The sequence below is a fragment of the Pelodiscus sinensis genome, chromosome 16 (genome assembly GCF_052426305.1).
Source record: "Pelodiscus sinensis isolate ZL-2025 chromosome 16, ASM5242630v1, whole genome shotgun sequence".
NCBI classification, from domain to species: domain Eukaryota; kingdom Metazoa; phylum Chordata; order Testudines; family Trionychidae; genus Pelodiscus; species Pelodiscus sinensis.
The window spans coordinates 801,233-818,980 of NC_143067.1; the positions used below are offsets into that span (position 1 = coordinate 801,233).

The 17,748-nt window shown below is 65.5% G+C and overlaps 1 protein-coding gene and 1 long non-coding RNA gene across 8 annotated transcripts; one reads left to right on the top strand and one right to left on the bottom strand.

The window, feature by feature from the left end:
• Positions 1–1,715: 1,715 nt before the first annotated feature.
• LOC142825761 (uncharacterized) lies at positions 1,716–4,152 on the bottom strand. Its single transcript, XR_012900110.2, has 3 exons — positions 3,711–4,152; positions 2,590–3,050; positions 1,716–1,895 (listed from the first exon to the last, which is right to left on the bottom strand). It is a non-coding gene; the product is annotated as an uncharacterized LOC142825761 (long non-coding RNA).
• A 107-nt stretch (positions 4,153–4,259) lies between these two features.
• Positions 4,260–16,509, top strand: N4BP3 (NEDD4 binding protein 3). 7 transcript variants are annotated; one of them, XM_075917891.2, is made up of 6 exons: positions 7,491–7,666; positions 9,375–9,557; positions 12,850–13,275; positions 13,600–14,160; positions 14,452–14,706; positions 15,011–16,509. In XM_075917891.2, the coding sequence occupies exons 3-6, from the start codon at positions 12,880–12,882 to the stop codon at positions 15,548–15,550; spliced, it is 1,752 nt and encodes a 583-aa protein (XP_075774006.2). In that variant the 5' UTR covers positions 7,491–7,666; positions 9,375–9,557; positions 12,850–12,879; the 3' UTR covers positions 15,551–16,509. The 7 variants fall into 7 exon arrangements, with proteins under 7 accessions (XP_075774011.2, XP_075774009.2, XP_075774006.2 ...); XM_075917892.2 differs by having other exon boundaries at positions 9,378–9,557; XM_075917896.2 differs by lacking the exons at positions 7,491–7,666; positions 9,375–9,557 and adding an exon at positions 4,260–4,410.
• The last annotated feature ends 1,239 nt before the right edge of the window (positions 16,510–17,748 follow it).

The window sequence follows — 17,748 nt, forward strand, 5'->3', positions numbered from 1 at the left end:
AGAGGAAGGTCTCTGGCGTTGGGAGGGAGTGAAGGGCTCAGGCTCAGCTCTAGCACTTGCTGGGTAAAAGGTCTCCAAGCTCCTCGGCGGTGCCAGGGGCTGGAGCGACTGGCTGGGGGTTAACCCGTGCGCCGTGGAATCACCAGCCATGCCAGCGGCTCCTGCTCCACACTGTGAATTTGTAAAGCACCCGGGAGGGGAGCTGCAGCGCCCGGGTCAGGGCTTGCGCCTCAAGCTGGCACCTCTGGGTGCAGCTGTGCCCAGAGCTCGCCACAGCACCACCCAGCTGCTGAGTGCTGGTTGGGTGGGGAAGGCGCATCCTGAAGGGAGGTAGGGCATGTGCCTCTTGTGGGCAGCTGCCACCCTTCTGTGACCCACGGCGGGGCGGGCAAGAGGCCTGAGGCAGCCAGGGACTCGGTGTTCCCCTTCTGGGGCTGGGATTTCTTGGGGGACTGCAGGACGGCCCAGGGCCCAGACTGGCTGGGAGAGAGAGCTGGGTGTTGGGCTGCGGCAGACAGCGCTTCGTAGCCGATCTGGGAGAGGAAGGCCCGTAGCTGCAGCTCTTGGCAGGGCAGAGCGCTGTGCCTGCTGGAGGGGAGAGAGCAGCGTTACGCGGGACGTGGCTGGGAGGAGGGGATGGAGAGGTGCTGTGTTTTGGAGTTGCACCAGGAATGCAGCACTCCTTTTCCTGTGGTGGTGTTCTGTGCCCATCCCTGCGGAATCTGGGCACCATGTTCCCTGAGCCCCCCGTGAGTGGAGGCAGCGGTACCTGTGAGTTGGGGGCACTGCAGAGCGATTCACAGGGCTGGGTGTCCATCGTTGCATGGCAAGGGGGGGATGCAGGATAAATCTGAGCCCCTGGGGGAAGAGGGACTAGCTGGATGCCTGCAGCTGTGGCAAGGAACGAGGGGTGGTGCCGAGCAAGGGAAGCTGTCCAGCAATCCAGGAGTGTAGCCATGGAGGGGTGACTCAGGGTAGGAACCTGCCTGGTGCTGCTACATGTGGGGAGGGGAGACCCTCTGGGGCCTCCCCTTGCCAATGGGGGTCTCATTCATGTAGGCATCAGGCTCTCGACATGGCTAAACCCCCATCTCGGGGCTTACTGAGCCGGCTGGGGGTGAAAGCCCCTTTCCCTTCCCGCCCCAGGAACTAGGCTCAGCCCTTGTCCCCTCCTTGCCAGTGGAGCTACTCACGCCCAGTGTGGCCCCCGGCCATGAGTGCTGGCGGATCCCGTTCAACAGGCATGGTGGCAGAGGAAGAGTCCTGGTCGTTGCTCTGGCCAGAGCGAATGCACATGGGCAGCAGAGTGAGATGCTGCGAGCTCTGCCTCCCTAGGCCTGTCAATGTTCTAAACTGTGGCCCCATGCCACTAGCCAGGGGCTGTGTGCAGTCCTGGCTAGCTGGGCCCTAGCCCCTCTCATCTCCTGACTCCATGAGGTCAGTGCTACAGTCCAGCTGGATTGTGCCCACTTCCAAGTGTGCTGCTGAACCTCTTTCTCTGAGATGCTCATGGGGCAGCCAGGTCACCCCTGGGAGCCCAGCAGCCTCCTGGCTGCACCCAGAGCTGAGTGGGGCACATGGATGCCTGTTCTGCTCAGCTGCTTGCAAAACTCCACTGGACACCGTCTCCAGGGTAAATGGCTATTGCTCTGCTGCCAGGCTGCTGGCCAGGGATGCCCCGTACCATGCACAAGGAACGGGATCGGGACTCGTGATAAACCTTGTTTCTTCTGCCTGGGATGCTGCTGCGGAGCTTAGTGAGGAGGGACCGTGGCCCTTGGGTGCTGAGTGCTGACTCGCTGCCCGGAGACAGGATCTGCATGAACTGGAGCTCGAGCTGCAGCTGCCCGCGCACCTTGTCCGGTCTGCCACGCTTGGACTGCAGCCGGAACCACCTGTGCCAGACAAGTCCGTGAGCCGTGGAGGAAGCTGCTCCAGCCACTTGGGCTCAGCCCAGCCAGGCCTGGGGGGAATGGGAGCTACCTGCTGTGCTGAGTCCTGCTTTCAGAAAGCCACCCGGCCACACAGGCTCCCCACCCGTGTGCCAAGGCCTTGGCTGGCCAGGCCAGAGGCAGCCCCTGCCTGGAAAGCTGCTTCCTTCTGGGCCAGCAGCAGATTCTCAGTTTCTGAACAGGGCAGGAGAGTTTCCCGCATGGTACAGTGGCTCTACCCTCCCCCAGCCCCACTCAGCTCCCTGCACCTCTCTCCTGCCTCACCTTTCCCACCTGCCCTTCTCCCTTACCCTGCTCCCAGGCTCTCCATGCCGGAGCCTGAGGGGGCCAGCTGGGGCCTTTTCCCAGCCACTCGGGCAGGCCCACACCCACCACGCGCCTGGCCAGGGGCACTGAATGGGTCTTCGCCTTCCCCTGGATCAGTCCTTGGCCCCTGCCAGAGGGGATTTCAGACCCCCACTCCAATGTATGCTGGCAGCAGAGAGCCCAACCCCCACAAGGCTGCCCTGTGCTCTGGGACCCCAGGAGGAAGGGCCCTGGGGGCGTGTGCCAGACCTCCACTGCTGACGGGCTGACCCCCGTAGGAAGGAGGCAGGTGCTTCCCCATGCGCGGCAGGGGCTTGTGGGAGACACTCACTCGTGCCTTGTCGCGGAACAGCGGGGCCGGCCCAGAGACTGGTCGAAGTGCCAGGGAGAGCGGTGCATGGCCGTGAGGGCGAGGCGGTGCTCCTCCCTCCTCCAGCCTGCTGGGCACCTGGAGCGTGCACGCCTCCCGCCTCTCGGGCCAGCTTGTGGGCACCACTGCCGTCACGTATTTCTGCTTCTGCAGCTGGATGACCACGTAGGGGCTGCTGGAGCTGGCGCCCCCCTTGGCCCGCAGCAAGCGGGCACGCAGGACGGCCACACGGAGGTGAGTTGGCTGCCACTCCTCCGACTGTCAGCCTGCAGGACAGAGCCCGGCCCTGCGCCTACTATGGGCTGAGATCCCCAGGAGCCAGCAGGGACTAGACCCACCAGGGCCTGGCTGGCTCCCATGGCACCTGCCCATGCCCCTAGTGCAGCCAGACTGGAGCCCTGTGTCTGGAGGGGGCCCAAGACCTTGGTGGGGGACAGGGAGAGAGGAGCTAGTCAGTGAGGGGGTGGGGCGTGTTGCCCTGGGGGGGGCAGTTGGTGAGGGGGTGGGGCGTGTTGCCCTAAGGGGGGGCAGTCGGTGAGGGGGTGGGGCGTGTTGCCCTGGGGGGCAGTCGGTGAGGGGTGGGGCACGTTGCCCGGGGGAGGAGTCGGGGGGGGCACGTTGCCCTAAGGGGGGCAGTCGGTGAGGGGTGGGGCACGTTGCCCTAAGGGGGGGGCAGTCGGTGAGGGGGTGGGGCGTGTTGCCCTGGGGGGGCAGTCGGTGAGGGGGTGGGGCACGTTGCCCGGGGGAGGAGTCCGGGGGGGGGCACGTTGCCCTCGGGGAGGGGCAGTCGGGGTGGGGCACGTTTCCCGGTGGGGAGAGGGGGGGCACGTTGCCCGGGGGGGAGTCGGGGGGGGCACGTTGCCCTCGGGGAGGGGCAGTCGGTGGGGGGGGCACGTTTCCCGGGGGGGGAGTCGGGGAGGGGTGGGGCACGTTGCCCTCGGGGAGGGGCAGTCGGTGGGGGGGGGCACGTTTCCCGGGGGGGAGAGGGGGGGCACGTTTCCCGGGGGGGAGTCGGGGGGGGCACGTTGCCCTCGGGGAGGGGCAGTCGGGGGGGGGCACGTTGCCCGGGGGGGGGCCTTTACCCCGGACGGGGGCTCTGGAACCCGGGAGCTCTGCTCAACTTCGCCTCCATGGGACTCCCCTGCGCCCGCCCACGTGGCACCGACACGCCTCCGTGCTAACGTCACAGAGCGGCGTAGGCGGGGTCTGAGAGCCGGGCAGGGGGCGGGGCCCGGGAGCCGCGGGGGCGGGGCTCTTGGGCCCCGGCGTGGTTAGCACGTGTCGCGGGGCCGGGGGCCCAGGCAGCGCCCCATTGCCAGGACGTGGCTCTGCCTCCCCCGCCCGTCCCAGCGCAGGAGGGCGGGGCCAGGGCCGCGTTGCCTAGTGGCTAGTGCACTCGCGCAGGGTTCCCCCGAGGTGCCAGTGCGATTCCTGAGCCCGGAAAGGCCTGGCAGCCGATGGGCTAAGTGCAGAGCTCTGCCTCTGCCTCAGGCTGTCCTGCCGCTGTCTGCAGGGAGCCCCCCCCCCCCCGAGGTGGGCAAGGCTGGGAAGGGGAAACTGGATGAGCAACTGCCACTCAAACCAGTTCCCTGCCTCTAGCCTAGATGGTGACAAGCGCCACTGGCTGGAGCCAGGCCACTGCCAGCGAGAAGGGACCTGAGGGGTTTGCAGCAGCAGGGTCCAAGGACGAGCTCTGCCGGGTCCGCACAGCCTGACGAGGCTGAGGCCGTGAAGTTGGTGGGGTGACCATGCGCTGCAGTATGCACCTCTCTGTGCTGCCTGGTAAGCTGGGGATACGAAGTGGGAGTATGTGCACACGTGGGTCACTAGACTGTGCTGCAAGGGGACTTTACCCTACTGGGAGATGCCTATTGCTCCTGCAACACACTAGGGCTACGTCTACACTGGCATGGTTTTCTGCAAATGCTTTTAATGGAAAAGTTTTTCCATTAAAAGCATTTTCGGAAAAGAGCGTCTAGATTGGCACGGACGCTTTAACACAAAAGCGCTTTTTGCAGAAGAGCGTCCGTGCCAATCTAGACGCGGTTTTGCACAAGAAAGCCCCAATCGCCATTTTTGCAATCGGGGCTTTTTTGCGCAAAACAATACCGCATTGTCTACACTGGCCCTCTTGCACAAAAGCATTTGCACAAGAGGGCTTTTGCCCGAACGGGAGCAGCATAGCATTTCCGCAAGAACACTGACAATCTTACATGAGATCGGCATTGTTCTTGCGGAAATTCAAGCGGCCAGTGTAGACAGCTGGCAAGTTTTTCTGCAAAATTGCCTGCTTTTGCGGAAAAACTTGCCAGTCTACACAGAGCCTAGGGCTATATCTACACTCATGACTTCTTGCGTGAGAAATATGCAAATGAGGCTGTGTGGAATATCGCCGAGCCTCATTTGCATAGTTAATGAGCCGCCATTTCTGCAGAAGAGGCTGTTGCGCCAGAAGATCCTGTCTACACTGCCCCTTCTTGCGCAAGAAAACCCCTCTTGTGCAATGCCCTTATTCCTGAAAATAATCGGCATAGCGGCATTGCACAAGAGGTTTTTTCTTGTGCAAGAGGGGCAGTGTAGACAGGATCTTCTGGCGCAACAGCCTCTTCTGCAAAAATGGTGGCTCATTAGCTATGCAAATGAGGCTTGGCGATATTCCACGCTTAGCCTCATTTGCATATTTCTCATGCAAGAAGCTGCAAGTGTAGATGCCACCTAGCTGGGCGGACATTACAAGGCAGATCCGTGCCCCAAGACAGCCCACCGACAGAGACAGCTTTTGGCCCACAAGATGCATTGGACAGACTGCCCTGCTTCCCAGACAAACTGCAGGACTACGCTGGTGGCTGCACAAGATGCAATCCGCACCCAAGTGTGGGTGTTTCTGAGCAGTCCCTAGTGCAGCTTTCCATTGTGTAAAGGCCCTTGTGCAAACTGGGTCTTTCCACATGTTATGGCACTAACCGCAGAGCGTTGGAGGCTCACGGACAGAAGGAAGCACATTTCATTGAGGGGACTTCTGAAAAGACGGAGATGGCTGAGGCCAAGTTGTGTGCACATGGGTACGAGTGAGCATGTGTGAAGAGGCTTACAGGCCATTTCCGGGCTGCAGACTCACCAGGATGTAAGAACACTTGGGCCAGGTCTCCATCCTCCCCCGATCCATCCTGCCCTTCTCTGGCTCTTCCAGCCCCAGATGCTATGGGACTGGGGTGTTCCTCAGGGAAGCTCAGGCCAGGCCTACGTTTTCCCCTGGCTGCAGGGCAATGCTGACTTGCCCCTGCCTGTGGCTTAACTGAGAACATTAGCAACGGCAGTCAGGCCCCAGTAAACAAGGCTATTGGCTTCCAAGGGGTGAGCTTCTGGCCCTGGTAGCTCTGGTGTGTGCCTGCCCTGTGCTGGGTCGTGTGTGGCGTTACTGAGTGAGAAGGTGCTGGGGCTTTGCTTGGCTCCCTGTTTCGGAATGAGCGGTAGCATTTGCATCCTTGTCTCTGGAGCAACCATCCACATGCTCCAGACTCCTGACTCAGAGCCAGTAGCAGCTGGGGAGGGGAGGCGAAGTAACGAAGCCAGGCCCCAGGTGGGCGTGAGCAGGTCTGATTGTGCCCATCTCCTGACTAAAGCCGGCAGGTGTCGCCAGGAGCAGGAGCTCAGTGCTGTGCAGAGTCCTGTGCAACTGGCAATGGGAGCAGCAGCGGCACCCTGAGATTCCAAGTGAGACCCTTCAGCTGCCACCCCAGTGAGCTGGCGACACCCAGCCCTTGGAGCCACCCCTCCCCGTGCGCTGAAGCACGTTTGCAAAAAGCCCTTGTGCGGCCCTGCCCCCCTCCTCACACAGCACAATCAGGGCTCTGCACGCAGCCTCCTCACAGGAAGGCCAGATTCTAAAATTACTGCTGCTGAAAGGGCTGTCAGGGATCTCGCCCACGAGCACTCAGCAATCAAGGCTTCCAGGGAGAAGTGAGAGAGGTGCCACTGCGTCTGGTGTTGACAACGTGCTCTTTATAAATGGAGCCCTGTCACTGCAGCTTGGGGGGGGGGCGTCCTAGGCATGCGTCCAGGCCCTGGCCTGTGTGTGGCTGGGAATTCTGGCTGCTCCCTGGCCAGTGCTGTTTCCTGTCATCAACTTCAGAGGTTTCACAATGTGAATCCTGATGATACATGACCAGGTGCTGAGCCCTGAGGCTGCAGTGAACAAGTCCTGGCAGCGCTGAACTGCACACGTACACCTGTGGTGAGCCAAGCCTTGTCACCCAGCTCCACCAGGCCTAAGCACACATGCAGGAAGGTGAGCCAGGTGCTCCCACGGGGCTGGGTGCTCTCTGGACAGGGCTGATTACAAGTTCCTGCTTCCCCTGCGAGGGGGCAGGGAGGTCTAGCACCATTTGGCCTTGGAATGGACTGTGTGGCTCACAGCCTCCCATCAGCTCTGGCTCCAGATGTGCAAGGACACAGGTGGAAGTGGTGATGCTGCTCCTGTAAACAGCTGGAGGCAGGGCTGGAGGCAGCCTGCCGTGCACATGTCCCTGCCTATCTCTGCCTGTGCCTTCTGCAGGGACAGGGCTTGTTCACTCAGCTCTGTTTAATAGCTGCAGCCTTCTACCCATCTCTAGCACCTGCCAGCCAGGGCTCCCAGTGAATTGGGAACATCTCTGGGTCAAGCCACATAATCCCCCCTGCTCCTCAGGAGGGAAGGATTCTCTCCTTTATGCAAAGGGGGGAAACTGAGGCACGGAGTCACCAAGCGGCAGCATGGAGGGATGGATCTGCTGTTCCTGGTGAGCTGCTCTGGGACTTGTCCCAGGACTCCCAGGCTAGGCCCAGCAGGAACCCTGCTCTAAAGGGCGCTGATCCCCGCGGGCGCCTCCCACGCGCCGGCCCCTTTGTCGCCGGGGCCCCGCCCCGGGCCGCGATCCAGGCCGGGCTTTGCCGCGCCGCGTTCCCAGGGCAGCCGCGGGCGGGGGCCGCTTCCAGGCCGGGTTTTGCCGCCGCCCCGGCTGAGCTGCAGGAGCCGCGCGGAGCCCGCGCCGGGAGCATGGTGAGTCCCGGGCCCCGTGGGCACGTGTCCCGCGAGCCCGGCCCGCGCCGAGCACCTGGGTCGGACCCGGGGAGCGTGCGAGGGGCGGGGCCGGAGCCGGAGTGGGGGGGTCACCCGGAGCGGGGAGCGTGCGGGGTCGGGGCCGGAGTGGGGGGGTTACCCGGAGCCGGGAGCGTGCGGGGTCGGGGTCGGAGTGGGGGGGTTACCCGGAGCCGGGAGCGTGCGGGGTCGGGGTCGGAGTGGGGGGGTTACCCGGAGCCGGGAGCGTGCGGGGTCGGGGCCGGAGTGGGGGGGTTACCCGGAGCCGGGAGCGTGCGGGGTCGGGGCCGGAGTGGGGGGGTTACCCGGAGCCGGGAGCGTGCGGGGTCGGGGTCGGAGTGGGGGGGTTACCCGGAGCCGGGAGCGTGCGGGGTCGGGGCCGGAGTGGGGGGGTTACCCGGAGCCGGGAGCGTGCGGGGTCGGGGTCGGGGCCGGAGTGGGGGGGTTGCCCGGAGCCGGGAGCGTGCGGGGTCGGGGCCGGAGTGGGGGGGTTACCCGGAGCGGGGAGCGTGCGGGGTCGGGGTCGGGGCCGGAGTGGAGGGGTTGCCCGGAGCCGGGAGCGTGCGGGGTCGGGGCCGGAGTGGGGGGGTTACCCGGAGCCGGGAGCGTGCGGGGTCGGGGCCGGAGTGGGGGGGTTACCCGGAGCCGGGAGCGTGCGGGGTCGGGGCCGGAGTGGGGGGGTTACCCGGAGCCGGGAGCGTGCGGGGTCGGGGTCGGAGTGGGGGGGTTACCCGGAGCGGGGAGCGTGCGAGGGGCGGGGCCGGAGCCGGAGTGGGGGGGTTACCCGGAGCGGGGAGCGTGCGAGGGGCGGGGCCGGAGCCGGAGTGGGGGGGTTACCCGGAGCGGGGAGCGTGCGGGGTCGGGGTCGGGGCCGGAGTGGGGGGGTTGCCCGGAGCCGGGAGCGTGCGGGGGCGGGGCCGGAGTGGGGGGGGTTACCCGGAGCGGGGAGCGTGCGGGGTCGGGGCCGGAGTGGGGGGGTTGCCCGGAGCGGGGAGTGTGCGGGGTCGGGGCCGGAGTGGGGGGGGGAGGCCCGGGGGGCCGGAGCGGGGAGTGTGCAAGAGTTGGGGGGCCTGGGCCGGAGTGGGAGGGGCAGGTCCGGGGGGCCGGAGCGGGGCGTGTGCTGGGGTCATGGTGCTAGCCGGAAGGGGGGGAGCGTGCGGGGGACCAGGCTGGCAGGCTGTGAGCCGGGGCGCTGGGTCGCTGACTGCAATGAGCCCCCGTGGCAGAGCGCTCGAAGGCGGGCTGGGGTCTCCCTTGCTTGCCGGCAGTCCGGCTCAGTGGTTAGATCCCGTGGCCTCGTGCTCCGGCTGCGAGCGAGCCCCACGGATGGGGGCGAAGAGGGGCCCAGGGGAGCCGGGTGAACTGACTGTACGAGGTGCTTCAGGCACCCAGAGAACATGGCCTCGGGGTCCCCTCTCCTGCTCTGAGCCGGGCCTGCAGCCCCAGGAGGGCCGCTCTGGAGGAAAGGGGACCCCTTGCGCAGGAGGGGGGCTGGGTTTCAGCTGCTGCAGCCCTACCTGCCTGTTCTCTGGGGGGGGCCGGGATTATCAGTCCTTTCGCCCCGCTCTGACCTCAGCCCCTTTGCATGGGGCCCTGGCACGGGATGGGCAGCAAGGGGGTGCGTGGCTCATGCAGTACGTTGGCATCTACCCGGATTCCCCACCCCCAGCAGGTGTGTCCCGCCTTTGGAGCGCTGCGCTCACGGTAGAGCTCAGGTGATCTGCACTCCCGTCCGCCTGTTCAGGCATCAGCCTCCGGAGCTTGGGATTGTGGGTTTGAGTCCCACCCCTGCCCGGGAGCAGCACGGAGCTGGGGTTACGGAGCCTGCTAGTGGGTTTCTGCACATGGCGAGGTGAGGGGGAGCATGGGACAGGTGGGAGTCGGGCTAGGGACACCGAGGGTCTTGGTGCCACTGCTGGGCTGTGGGTCTCTGTGGGATCGCAGCTGGGATGCTGACAGGCCAGGCGGTTAGCAGAGGTGCTCCGGTGGGGTTCCCAAGCTGGGCTGTTTGCTGCCCTGGGGGTGGCATAACCCACAAGATCTGTCTGTCTTAGAAGCAGGAGGGGCCATTGGCATGGTCTGGCGCTCCTGTCTGGTGGCTGCCCGGGGATGTGCCCATCTTGCCCTGAGGGGTAGGGGTGTCCGAGGGCCCCTGGCTATTCCCATTGGAGTAAGAAGGGCTGCACGGCCATTGCCTAGTGTTGCCAGCCAGTGCTGAGATTCTGGCCAGGTTTTGGAAAATAAGCGTGGCCTCCCTGGTGGGACGGGCTCCTGGCTGAGCCGTTCTTTCTGTCCCCTGCCGCTCAAGGGCATGGAGAGGAAGCCTGGCAGAGCCAACGAAGCCCAGCTCCTGGGGCTGAGCCGTTCCCTTCCAGGTAGCTGGCAGCAATGCTGCCCACGCTGCAGGCCTGGTGGCTGAGTGAAGAGCTGGGGAGGAGGGATCCAAGCAGACTCTGATGATCAAAAACTCCATCTTGCCCCCCTGCTTGACTCGGCTCCGTGCTGCACACTCTGCTGTGCCGCTGTGAATCCCGGACTGCACGGCACTGGCTGCAGCGTCTTCCCAGCTCCAGCCGTCCCTGTGCAGGTGCCGGGGGGCTGACTGCGTGGCCTTGGGGGAGCTGCTTCCTCGTTCGGCCTCAGTGCCTGGCTCAGCACAGCTTGTGGTGTCGTGCGACTGGCTCGGTTTGTCCCTCCCCCACAGTGCAGCCCTGCGCGGTGGATGGGCACCTTCCCTTGGGATGCAGCCCCTCTTGAGTAGCATGCTGTGGCCAGGGCGCTGGAGCCGGCTTGGGTTTCTTTCCACCCAGGGTCTCCCACAGCCCTGTCTGTGCGGGCCTGTGCAGAGCCCCCGGGAGAGGCTGCTGCAGAAGGGGGCTGAAGGGCCGAGAGGCCTGGAAATGCATGGTGCCTCCCCCTGCAGCCAAGAGACCCCTTCTCAGGAAGGGCAGAGGAGGGTGCAGCGGGCCACAGGTGTTGGGGAGCAAGCTGAGCTGCTCCGGGGATCATCTTTGGCCGACACCGGCAGGGGCTGGCTGTGGGGTCTGGTCCCAGCAGCTTCCTCAGGGCGTGGGGCAGGGAGGACTGAGGAGCCAGAGCCCTGCTGCAGGGCTCCTCCTCGCCAGCGTGGAAGGTGGAGCAGATGCTGGGCTCCAGGCGGGAGCTGTCAGACAGGTCTGTGTGTGGCAGTTGTTTGTGTGCATGGCTGAGTGCAGAGAGCTGGGGTGTGACCCCAGGGCTGGGAGCTTCCTTGGGTCGGGGCAGCTCCTGATCCAGGGCCCCCAGCAGGTATCGGTCTGGCCCTGGCAGCGCTGGGCTGGATCTGGGTCCTTCCTTCTCTCTTCCCATCTCCGTGCTGCAGTGGTGCTGTGGCTTTGAACACGCTCCCAGCTGAGCCTGGACAAGCCCCCCCGGACATTGAGGTCTGCCCCAGATGCCCAGGTGCAAGGACCTGAGGGCGAGAGCCTTGGCGCTGCCTGTGCTTTCCCAGCACGTGCAGTATGGCCTCGCGGGCAGCTCCCATAGGAGCCTTTGCCTGCTGGTTCTTGGCTGGGACGTGCTCTGAGCAGTGAGCATTGCACGGGCTGCCTGGCCTGGCAAGAGCGGAGGGGGCTCTGCTCGGGCTGCAGTCCTCGCTCCAGCGCCCCGAAGGGCACTGCCCACTCACTGCAGGCTTCGGCCGTGGCACCGCGGAGACCACTTTCCACGGGCAGAGGCAGTCTCCAGGGCTTGCAGCAAGTGGGCAGTGCCCTTCGGGGTGCTGGAGCGAGGGCTGCCCCCCAGCCGAGTACTCCTCGTGCCACAGGCCCTCTGGCTGCGAGCGGGGCACTGGGGGGAGGAGGCAGGGCTGCAGCCCTGTGCACTGTGTGTGCAGGCTGGGGCACAGGGGCTGTTCCCGCACGGGGGGCAAGGGGCTACAGTTGCTAAGCAGCATCCTCAGTTTCCTCCTTCCTGGGTTTCCTCCCAGCAGGGCCTGGTGTGAGCAACCGGGAAACTCACCTCCTGTCTCCCGTCCTTCCTGTTCCTGCTCCCCTCCCCATCTGGCTGAGACTGCCGCCTGGGGGCAGCACCGGGAGGCTGGCTTCAGCCTCCCCTGCTGCCTGCTTTGCCTCAGTGTCCATCTGTGAGGGCGGGCGGGGGAGCCCGTGCTGGCTTGGGCTGCGGTGGACTGGTCAGGCCCGGGAGGCAGAGGCGGGGCAGGATCCCTGTCCTGAGCCCATGGGACTTGGCCAGTGAGGTCAGCGGGGCAGGGGCAGTCCCACGCAGAGAGAGTTCCTGACTCCTGCGAGGAGCCACTTCCCATTCCAGCTGCAGCAATGGCCCAGCCTCCAGCCGGGAGGCCCTGTGGCACCTGGCTGCAGCACCAGGCTGAAAGCTGCCGGGCTTCTCTCCTGCCAGCCCCAGCCCCAGCTCCTCCGAAGAGAGGGGGGCTGCAGTATGTGCTACTGGCTCCCAGCGCCGCCCCATGCTCCTTGGGAGGAGCCTCTAGCCCAGCCCGGCCTTGACCCCTCTGCTGCAGCTGCCAACGGGGAGCTAAGACGGATGCGGGATCTTGTGCCCCCGTTTGCCAGGCGCTGGCCTCAGGCCGGCCACGGAGCCGTGTCTCTGGGCTGGATCCCTGCATCCCCTTTGGCTGCTCTGCTCGAGTTGCAGCCTGCTCCTGGAAGGCTCATTGGCCTTGGTGGGGCGGGAGATGCAGCTGCTGGCCCGGAGCCCGGCCTGAACGGATTGTCAGGAAGCAGCCGGGGAGGGGACACGGGCTCGGCTCGGAGCCGGCTTGCCCGGCTGGGTGGCATGCGCTTGTTTGCGTCTCCTTCCCAGGCGGGCGGAGGAGCAGGGTGTGGGAGCCAGCTGTTCCGTGGCTGGGGGCTAGGGTGGACTGACCTTCCCAGCAGGCTGCCCGGGGGCAGGTCCGGACCCTGCTTGCTCCCTGGCTGCTCCTGCAGGGTCCCCGGGCAGAGGCTGAACGGCGGGTCCTGCGTCCTCCCGGCGGCACCGGCTGACTCTTCGGGGCCCGGCTGGTGAGGGGGTGGCAGCTGGAGCGGGTGCTGGGGCCTCTGCCTCCCCTCGGCTGGCTGGGAGGCCAGGGCTGCGGGGAGGGAGCCCGCCGGCCCCTTTGCTGACTGTGGTTCCTCCTTTGGCAGCACTGGCACCACGCGCCCGTCTAATTCTCCATGGCAACAGCACAGGCCCCTCCTGTGACCTGTGGCCCTGGCAACTGCCTCCTTGACCCCTCCCTCGCCTCGGGGTGCTACGGCTGCGGCATGGGCAGCGTGGGCAGCCTGGTGGAGAAGCAGGACCTGTCGCCGGTGGAGCTGAGGGCGGCGCTGGGGGCCTCGCGGGGCTTCCGGCAGCCGGACGGGCTGCTCCGCAAGGGCCCGAGCCAGCGGGAGCTCTTCAGCTACCTGCCGGGGGCCAGGAGGGAGCCCCGGGCGGAGAGGAAGCACCCGGTGCTGGGGGACTACGAGAGCGACCGTGAGAACTGGTCCCCCGACCGCTACTCCCGCGGGTGTCACCGGGGAGCCGACTTCTCCAAGAGCTCGCTGCCTGAGCGCGGCCGCTTTGACAAGGTGAGGCCCTGGGCCGCAGGCTAGGTGCAGGGCTGTTTCCATGAAATGCGGCTGCCCGATGGGAGTAGGCTGGTGCAGAACGTGTACTGGGGGCTCTTCTGGAGAGTCCCCTAGTCCCAGCTGGGAGGCCTGATACCATGGCGATGGGCCTGTGCATGGCATGCAGCAGAGGCTTGAAGGTCCTTGTACCTAAATGTCACGTCTGTGTCCAGGGCAAAGGGGTGGGGCAGCCCTGAGCCATCCTGCAGCGGGGAAGACAGACTGGGGCGCAGCTCCTGGGGGTGGCTCTGGAGACCAGCCTGACCCCGGTTCTGTGTCTTTCAGTGTCGGATCAGGCCGTCTGCCTTCAAGGCCGTGGCTGGGAAAGGCCTGGTCTCCATGCAGGGCCTGGCCTCCTCGAAAGGGCAGAAGCTGTCAAAGAGCAACGGGAGCCTGCACACCCTCCTGTCCCAGAGCAGCACCTGCACGGGGGCCTCCTCCCAGCACGGCCCCCTGCGCACCCACCTGCTGCACACCATCAGCTTGGAGGAGGCCTCCAACTCCAGCCACAACTCCGTCCAGAGCTTCCCCTCCTACCCGCCCTGCTTTAGACCTGCCCCGGGTCAGCTCAGCGCCTCCATGGGCCACATCAACCACATTGGGGGCTCCCTTGACCGGGGCTCCCGGGGCCCCAAAGACCCTCTGGCAGTGGAGAAAGCGCCTCTGTCCTGCAAGAGCATGGCCACACTGAGCCGCCTGCAGAGCTCCGGGGAGTCCCCACCCCCCTCCGATTTCACCTCCCTGGAGGATGTGCTGAAGCACCTGGAGGACCGGCTGCAGGAGAAGAGCGGGGAGCTGTGGCAGCTGAAGAGGAGCCTCAGCGAGACTGACGACCCCTTCGCACAGGTGAGTGCAGTGGGGCTGGCCTGAGGCGTGCTTCCCACCCCCATCCCAGGGCCCCTCCTTGCCTGGCCTGGGACTCCCTGGAGCACTGCGCCAGCTGGGCAGCTTGGAGCCTGGGCTTTGCTGCTCCCATTCCAGAGCATTGGGCTTGCTCCGGAGACACTGGCCTAGGAAACCTTTTCCCCTTGCGCCCAGGGGAGGGAGCCGGGGTGGCCCGTGGAGCAGCTGGCCAGCCTGGAACCTCGTAGTAGTGCGAGCCCGGCTGTGCGGTGGAGCCCTGCCTTGTGCCCGCAGGTGTTTGAGGACAGGCAGCGCCTGTGGCTGGATGCGCTGGACGAGCTGAAGCAGATGTACGTGGCCAAAGTGCAGCAGGTGACCCAGCAGGCCCAGCGCAGCCAGCGGGCGCTGCAGCTGCAGCTCTACAAAGCGCAGCAGGAGAAGAGGCGGCTGCAGGAGGAGCTGAGCCTGCACCAGGGCCAGTGCGAGGAGCTGCGGCGGCGGCAGCAGTGCGACCCTGTCAGCCCCAAGCTGGAAGAGACCAGGTGGGAGGTGAGTAACAAGCCCCTCCCCCTTCTGCCCCCACAGCTGGGCCAGCGCCCCCAGGCCGGGCCTGCCCCACACAGGCTGCAGCTGCAGAAGCTGTGGTGCTGCGTGCAGGATCTCGGGCGCAGGGCGGGGCAGAGTGCCTGAGCCTCCACGGGCTGCAAAGCCTCTTTCTGCGCCACTGCGGGCAGGGCCCCCGCTCCACCCTGCTGGGCAGCGCTGGAATTGAGGGGGGGCTCCTATCGCGAGGCACCGCCCGCCCTCCCCGTGCGTCCCGGGCTAGCTCTGCCCTTCCCCGCATCTCCTGCAGGTTTGTCAGAAGGCAGCTGAGATCTCCCTGCTCAAGCAGCAGCTTCGGGAGTCCCAGGAAGAGATGGCCCAGAAGCTCAGTGAGATCTTCAGCCTGAAGACCCAGCTGCGGGAGGCCCAGGCTGAGGTGCAAGCCAAGGACTCTCAGCTGGCCCAGCTAGGGGACTCACCTCTGGGGGATGCTCCTATGCCAGGCTGCCAGGACTTCTCTGGCTGTGAAACTGACGACTCCAAGTGCTGGGGGCTTCACGGCGAGAGTGCGGAGCCCCCGGAGAGGCAGGTGGCGTGGCTGTGGGCAGAGCTGCTGCGGGCACGGCGCCAGGGCCAGCTGCAGGCTGTGAACTTTGAGCTGGAGCGCAAAACCTGGCAGGAGGAGAAGGAGAAAGTGCTGCGCTACCAGCGGGAGATCCAGGCTGGCTACATGGAGATGTACCACCGCAGCCAGGCGCTGGAGCGGGAGCTGCGGCAGTTACGGGCCGAGCCCCGAGAGGCTGACACCGACTCGCCCTGGATCGAGAGTGGCGAGGCTTCCAAGATCTGAATGGGAAGCCAGCAGCTCGGTTGCGGAAGGGCAAGAGCTCTTGGGCTGGCAGCCAGGCAGCACCTGGGGCTTGTGGGTTCCACTGCAGACTGGCGATGCTGTGAACACTGGGGAGCGAGTGCTGCGGCTCTCTGTGCAGGGTTGCACTGTCATTCTCACCGCCCAGCATTGTGGGGCAGCCTGTGCTTCCTCCCCCCCGCTCTGGCCCTCTCCTTACGCTGTCCGCACTGCATGCCTGCCAGTCTTGCTGCATGCCCTCGGGAGAGCTGCAGGCCCTGGGCGCCATGTAAGTAGCCTGCCCGTGGGGCTTGAGGCCTCTGGGCAGTGTGAAATCTGGATGCTGTGGAGCAGTTCCAGCCTGGGCTAGAGCTGCCCCACACTTGGTCCTCCTGCTGCAGAAACTCCAAAAGGGAGTCACTGCAAGGCTCCTGCCACGGGAGGCAGGTGCAGAGGCTGTGCGCCACCCGGGGCGGTGCCCTCTGCCTGGGGGCTTCGGAGCTGGGGTCTGTATCCTGCCGTAGAGAAGGGGGCTGGGAAGCAGCTGCTGCCAGCGAGATGCACGTGGCTCAGGCCTGCCCCCTGTTCTGACCCAGCCGCCTGGGGGGCAGGAGCACATGCCTACTGGGATCAGATGGATGAAGAAACTTCCCCCAGCAGCCCAACCCTGGCTGGGGGAGGAGCGGGGGGACCTGCCCATGCAGAGCGAGAGCACCTGGTGGGCTCACAGGCAGTGAGGGGGAAGGTCTGGTCAGTTTCCCCTCCACTCAGCTGCAGCACCCAGGGGAGCAAAGCCTTTCACCAGGAGATAGGCTGGGGTTGGCGCTGAGGGTAGGCAGGGACTGTCTAGCACCATGGGGAGTGGAGGGCTGGGTGCCTGTGATTGGCTGGGCTCTGGATATGAAGGTCCAGGCCTGGCAAAGCTGTACTCAGCCTCTCCTGGAATAAATCGCAATTTGGTACTTCTGGCTCCTGTGGCTGCTTCTCTCTCCTGCAGGGAGGTGGCCCCAGCAGCTGCCCATGGTGCTCACGTGGGCAAGTTACAGGCCTCCCGCTGTACAGTCTAGGGCAGCAATAAAGCTGGTATTTTCCCACCACCCAGGCTGGTGCTGCAGCCAGTGCTCTGTTTAGGGAGAGCCTGGGAAGTGGGGCTGTGCTCCCAGAGGGGGGGCTAGGGGCTGGCTCTGGCTGTGCTCCCAGAGGGGGGGCTAGGGGCGGGCTCTGGCTGTGCTCCCAGAGGGGGGGCTAGGGGCGGGCTCTGGCTGTGCTCCCAGAGGGGGGGGCTGGGGGCGGGCTCTGGCTGTGCTCCCAGAGGGGGGGCTAGGGGCGGGCTCTGGCTGTGCTCCCAGAGGGGGGGGCTAGGGGCGGGCTCTGGCTCCTTTCCGTGGTGCACTGGCTCCAGTCCTGGCTGTAGGCAGCAGGTGGTGTGGAGTGAGTGTTTTGTGGAGTGGCTGCGGCTGCAGCTGTAGCTGCCCTTGACCTTTTCGCTGTGGCTAAGGATCATTCCCTCCCCGCCCCCCTTAGAGACCAGCAGGGTCAGTCTCTTCGGCCTCCTCCTGGCAGGACCTCTCTCAAGATGCCAACCGCTCTAGTACCCTCAGCCACTGGCCAGTGGCGTTAAATCACCCTTGTCATGGGGAGGCCTGGCACCAGCCCCTGCGTCTTGGGCGTGGCTTGGAGGGGCAGGGTCCTGCTCTGTTGTGCTGGACCAGCTGACTGTTGCAGTCTCATTTGCTTGCTGGTGGCCACATCAGGCCAGGGCTCTGATCCTTGCAGGCGGTTGACACCCAGCAATTAGCGCCGTGGGGAGGTGAGGTGGGACCAGGAGAGGGCGGCACCAAAACTTGGCAGGGAAGCCAGAAACCAAGCTCCAGATGCCATGGGGCAGAGTCACGCGTCTCAGGAAGAACCTGGTGTTTAGATTGCTGGCTTGGTGGCAAAACCAGTTTCCTGAATTCCACACCACTGATTCATGGGAGATGGGAGCTGGCACTGCTGTGCGGGGGGCCCTTCCCCAAAGGCACTGCAGAGCAGCTTGTCCTCACTGGGGACCCTAAGGCTGTGTCAGGCTCGTGTGGACAAACCTGCACTGCCAGCATCTCTGAGCCCAGCTGCATTGTGCAACCCAGGGCGCCTGTGGAACCTGCCCTGCTGCCTTAGAGCACTAGGCAGAGCTGCATGGATGCTGCTGGTGAGGCCAA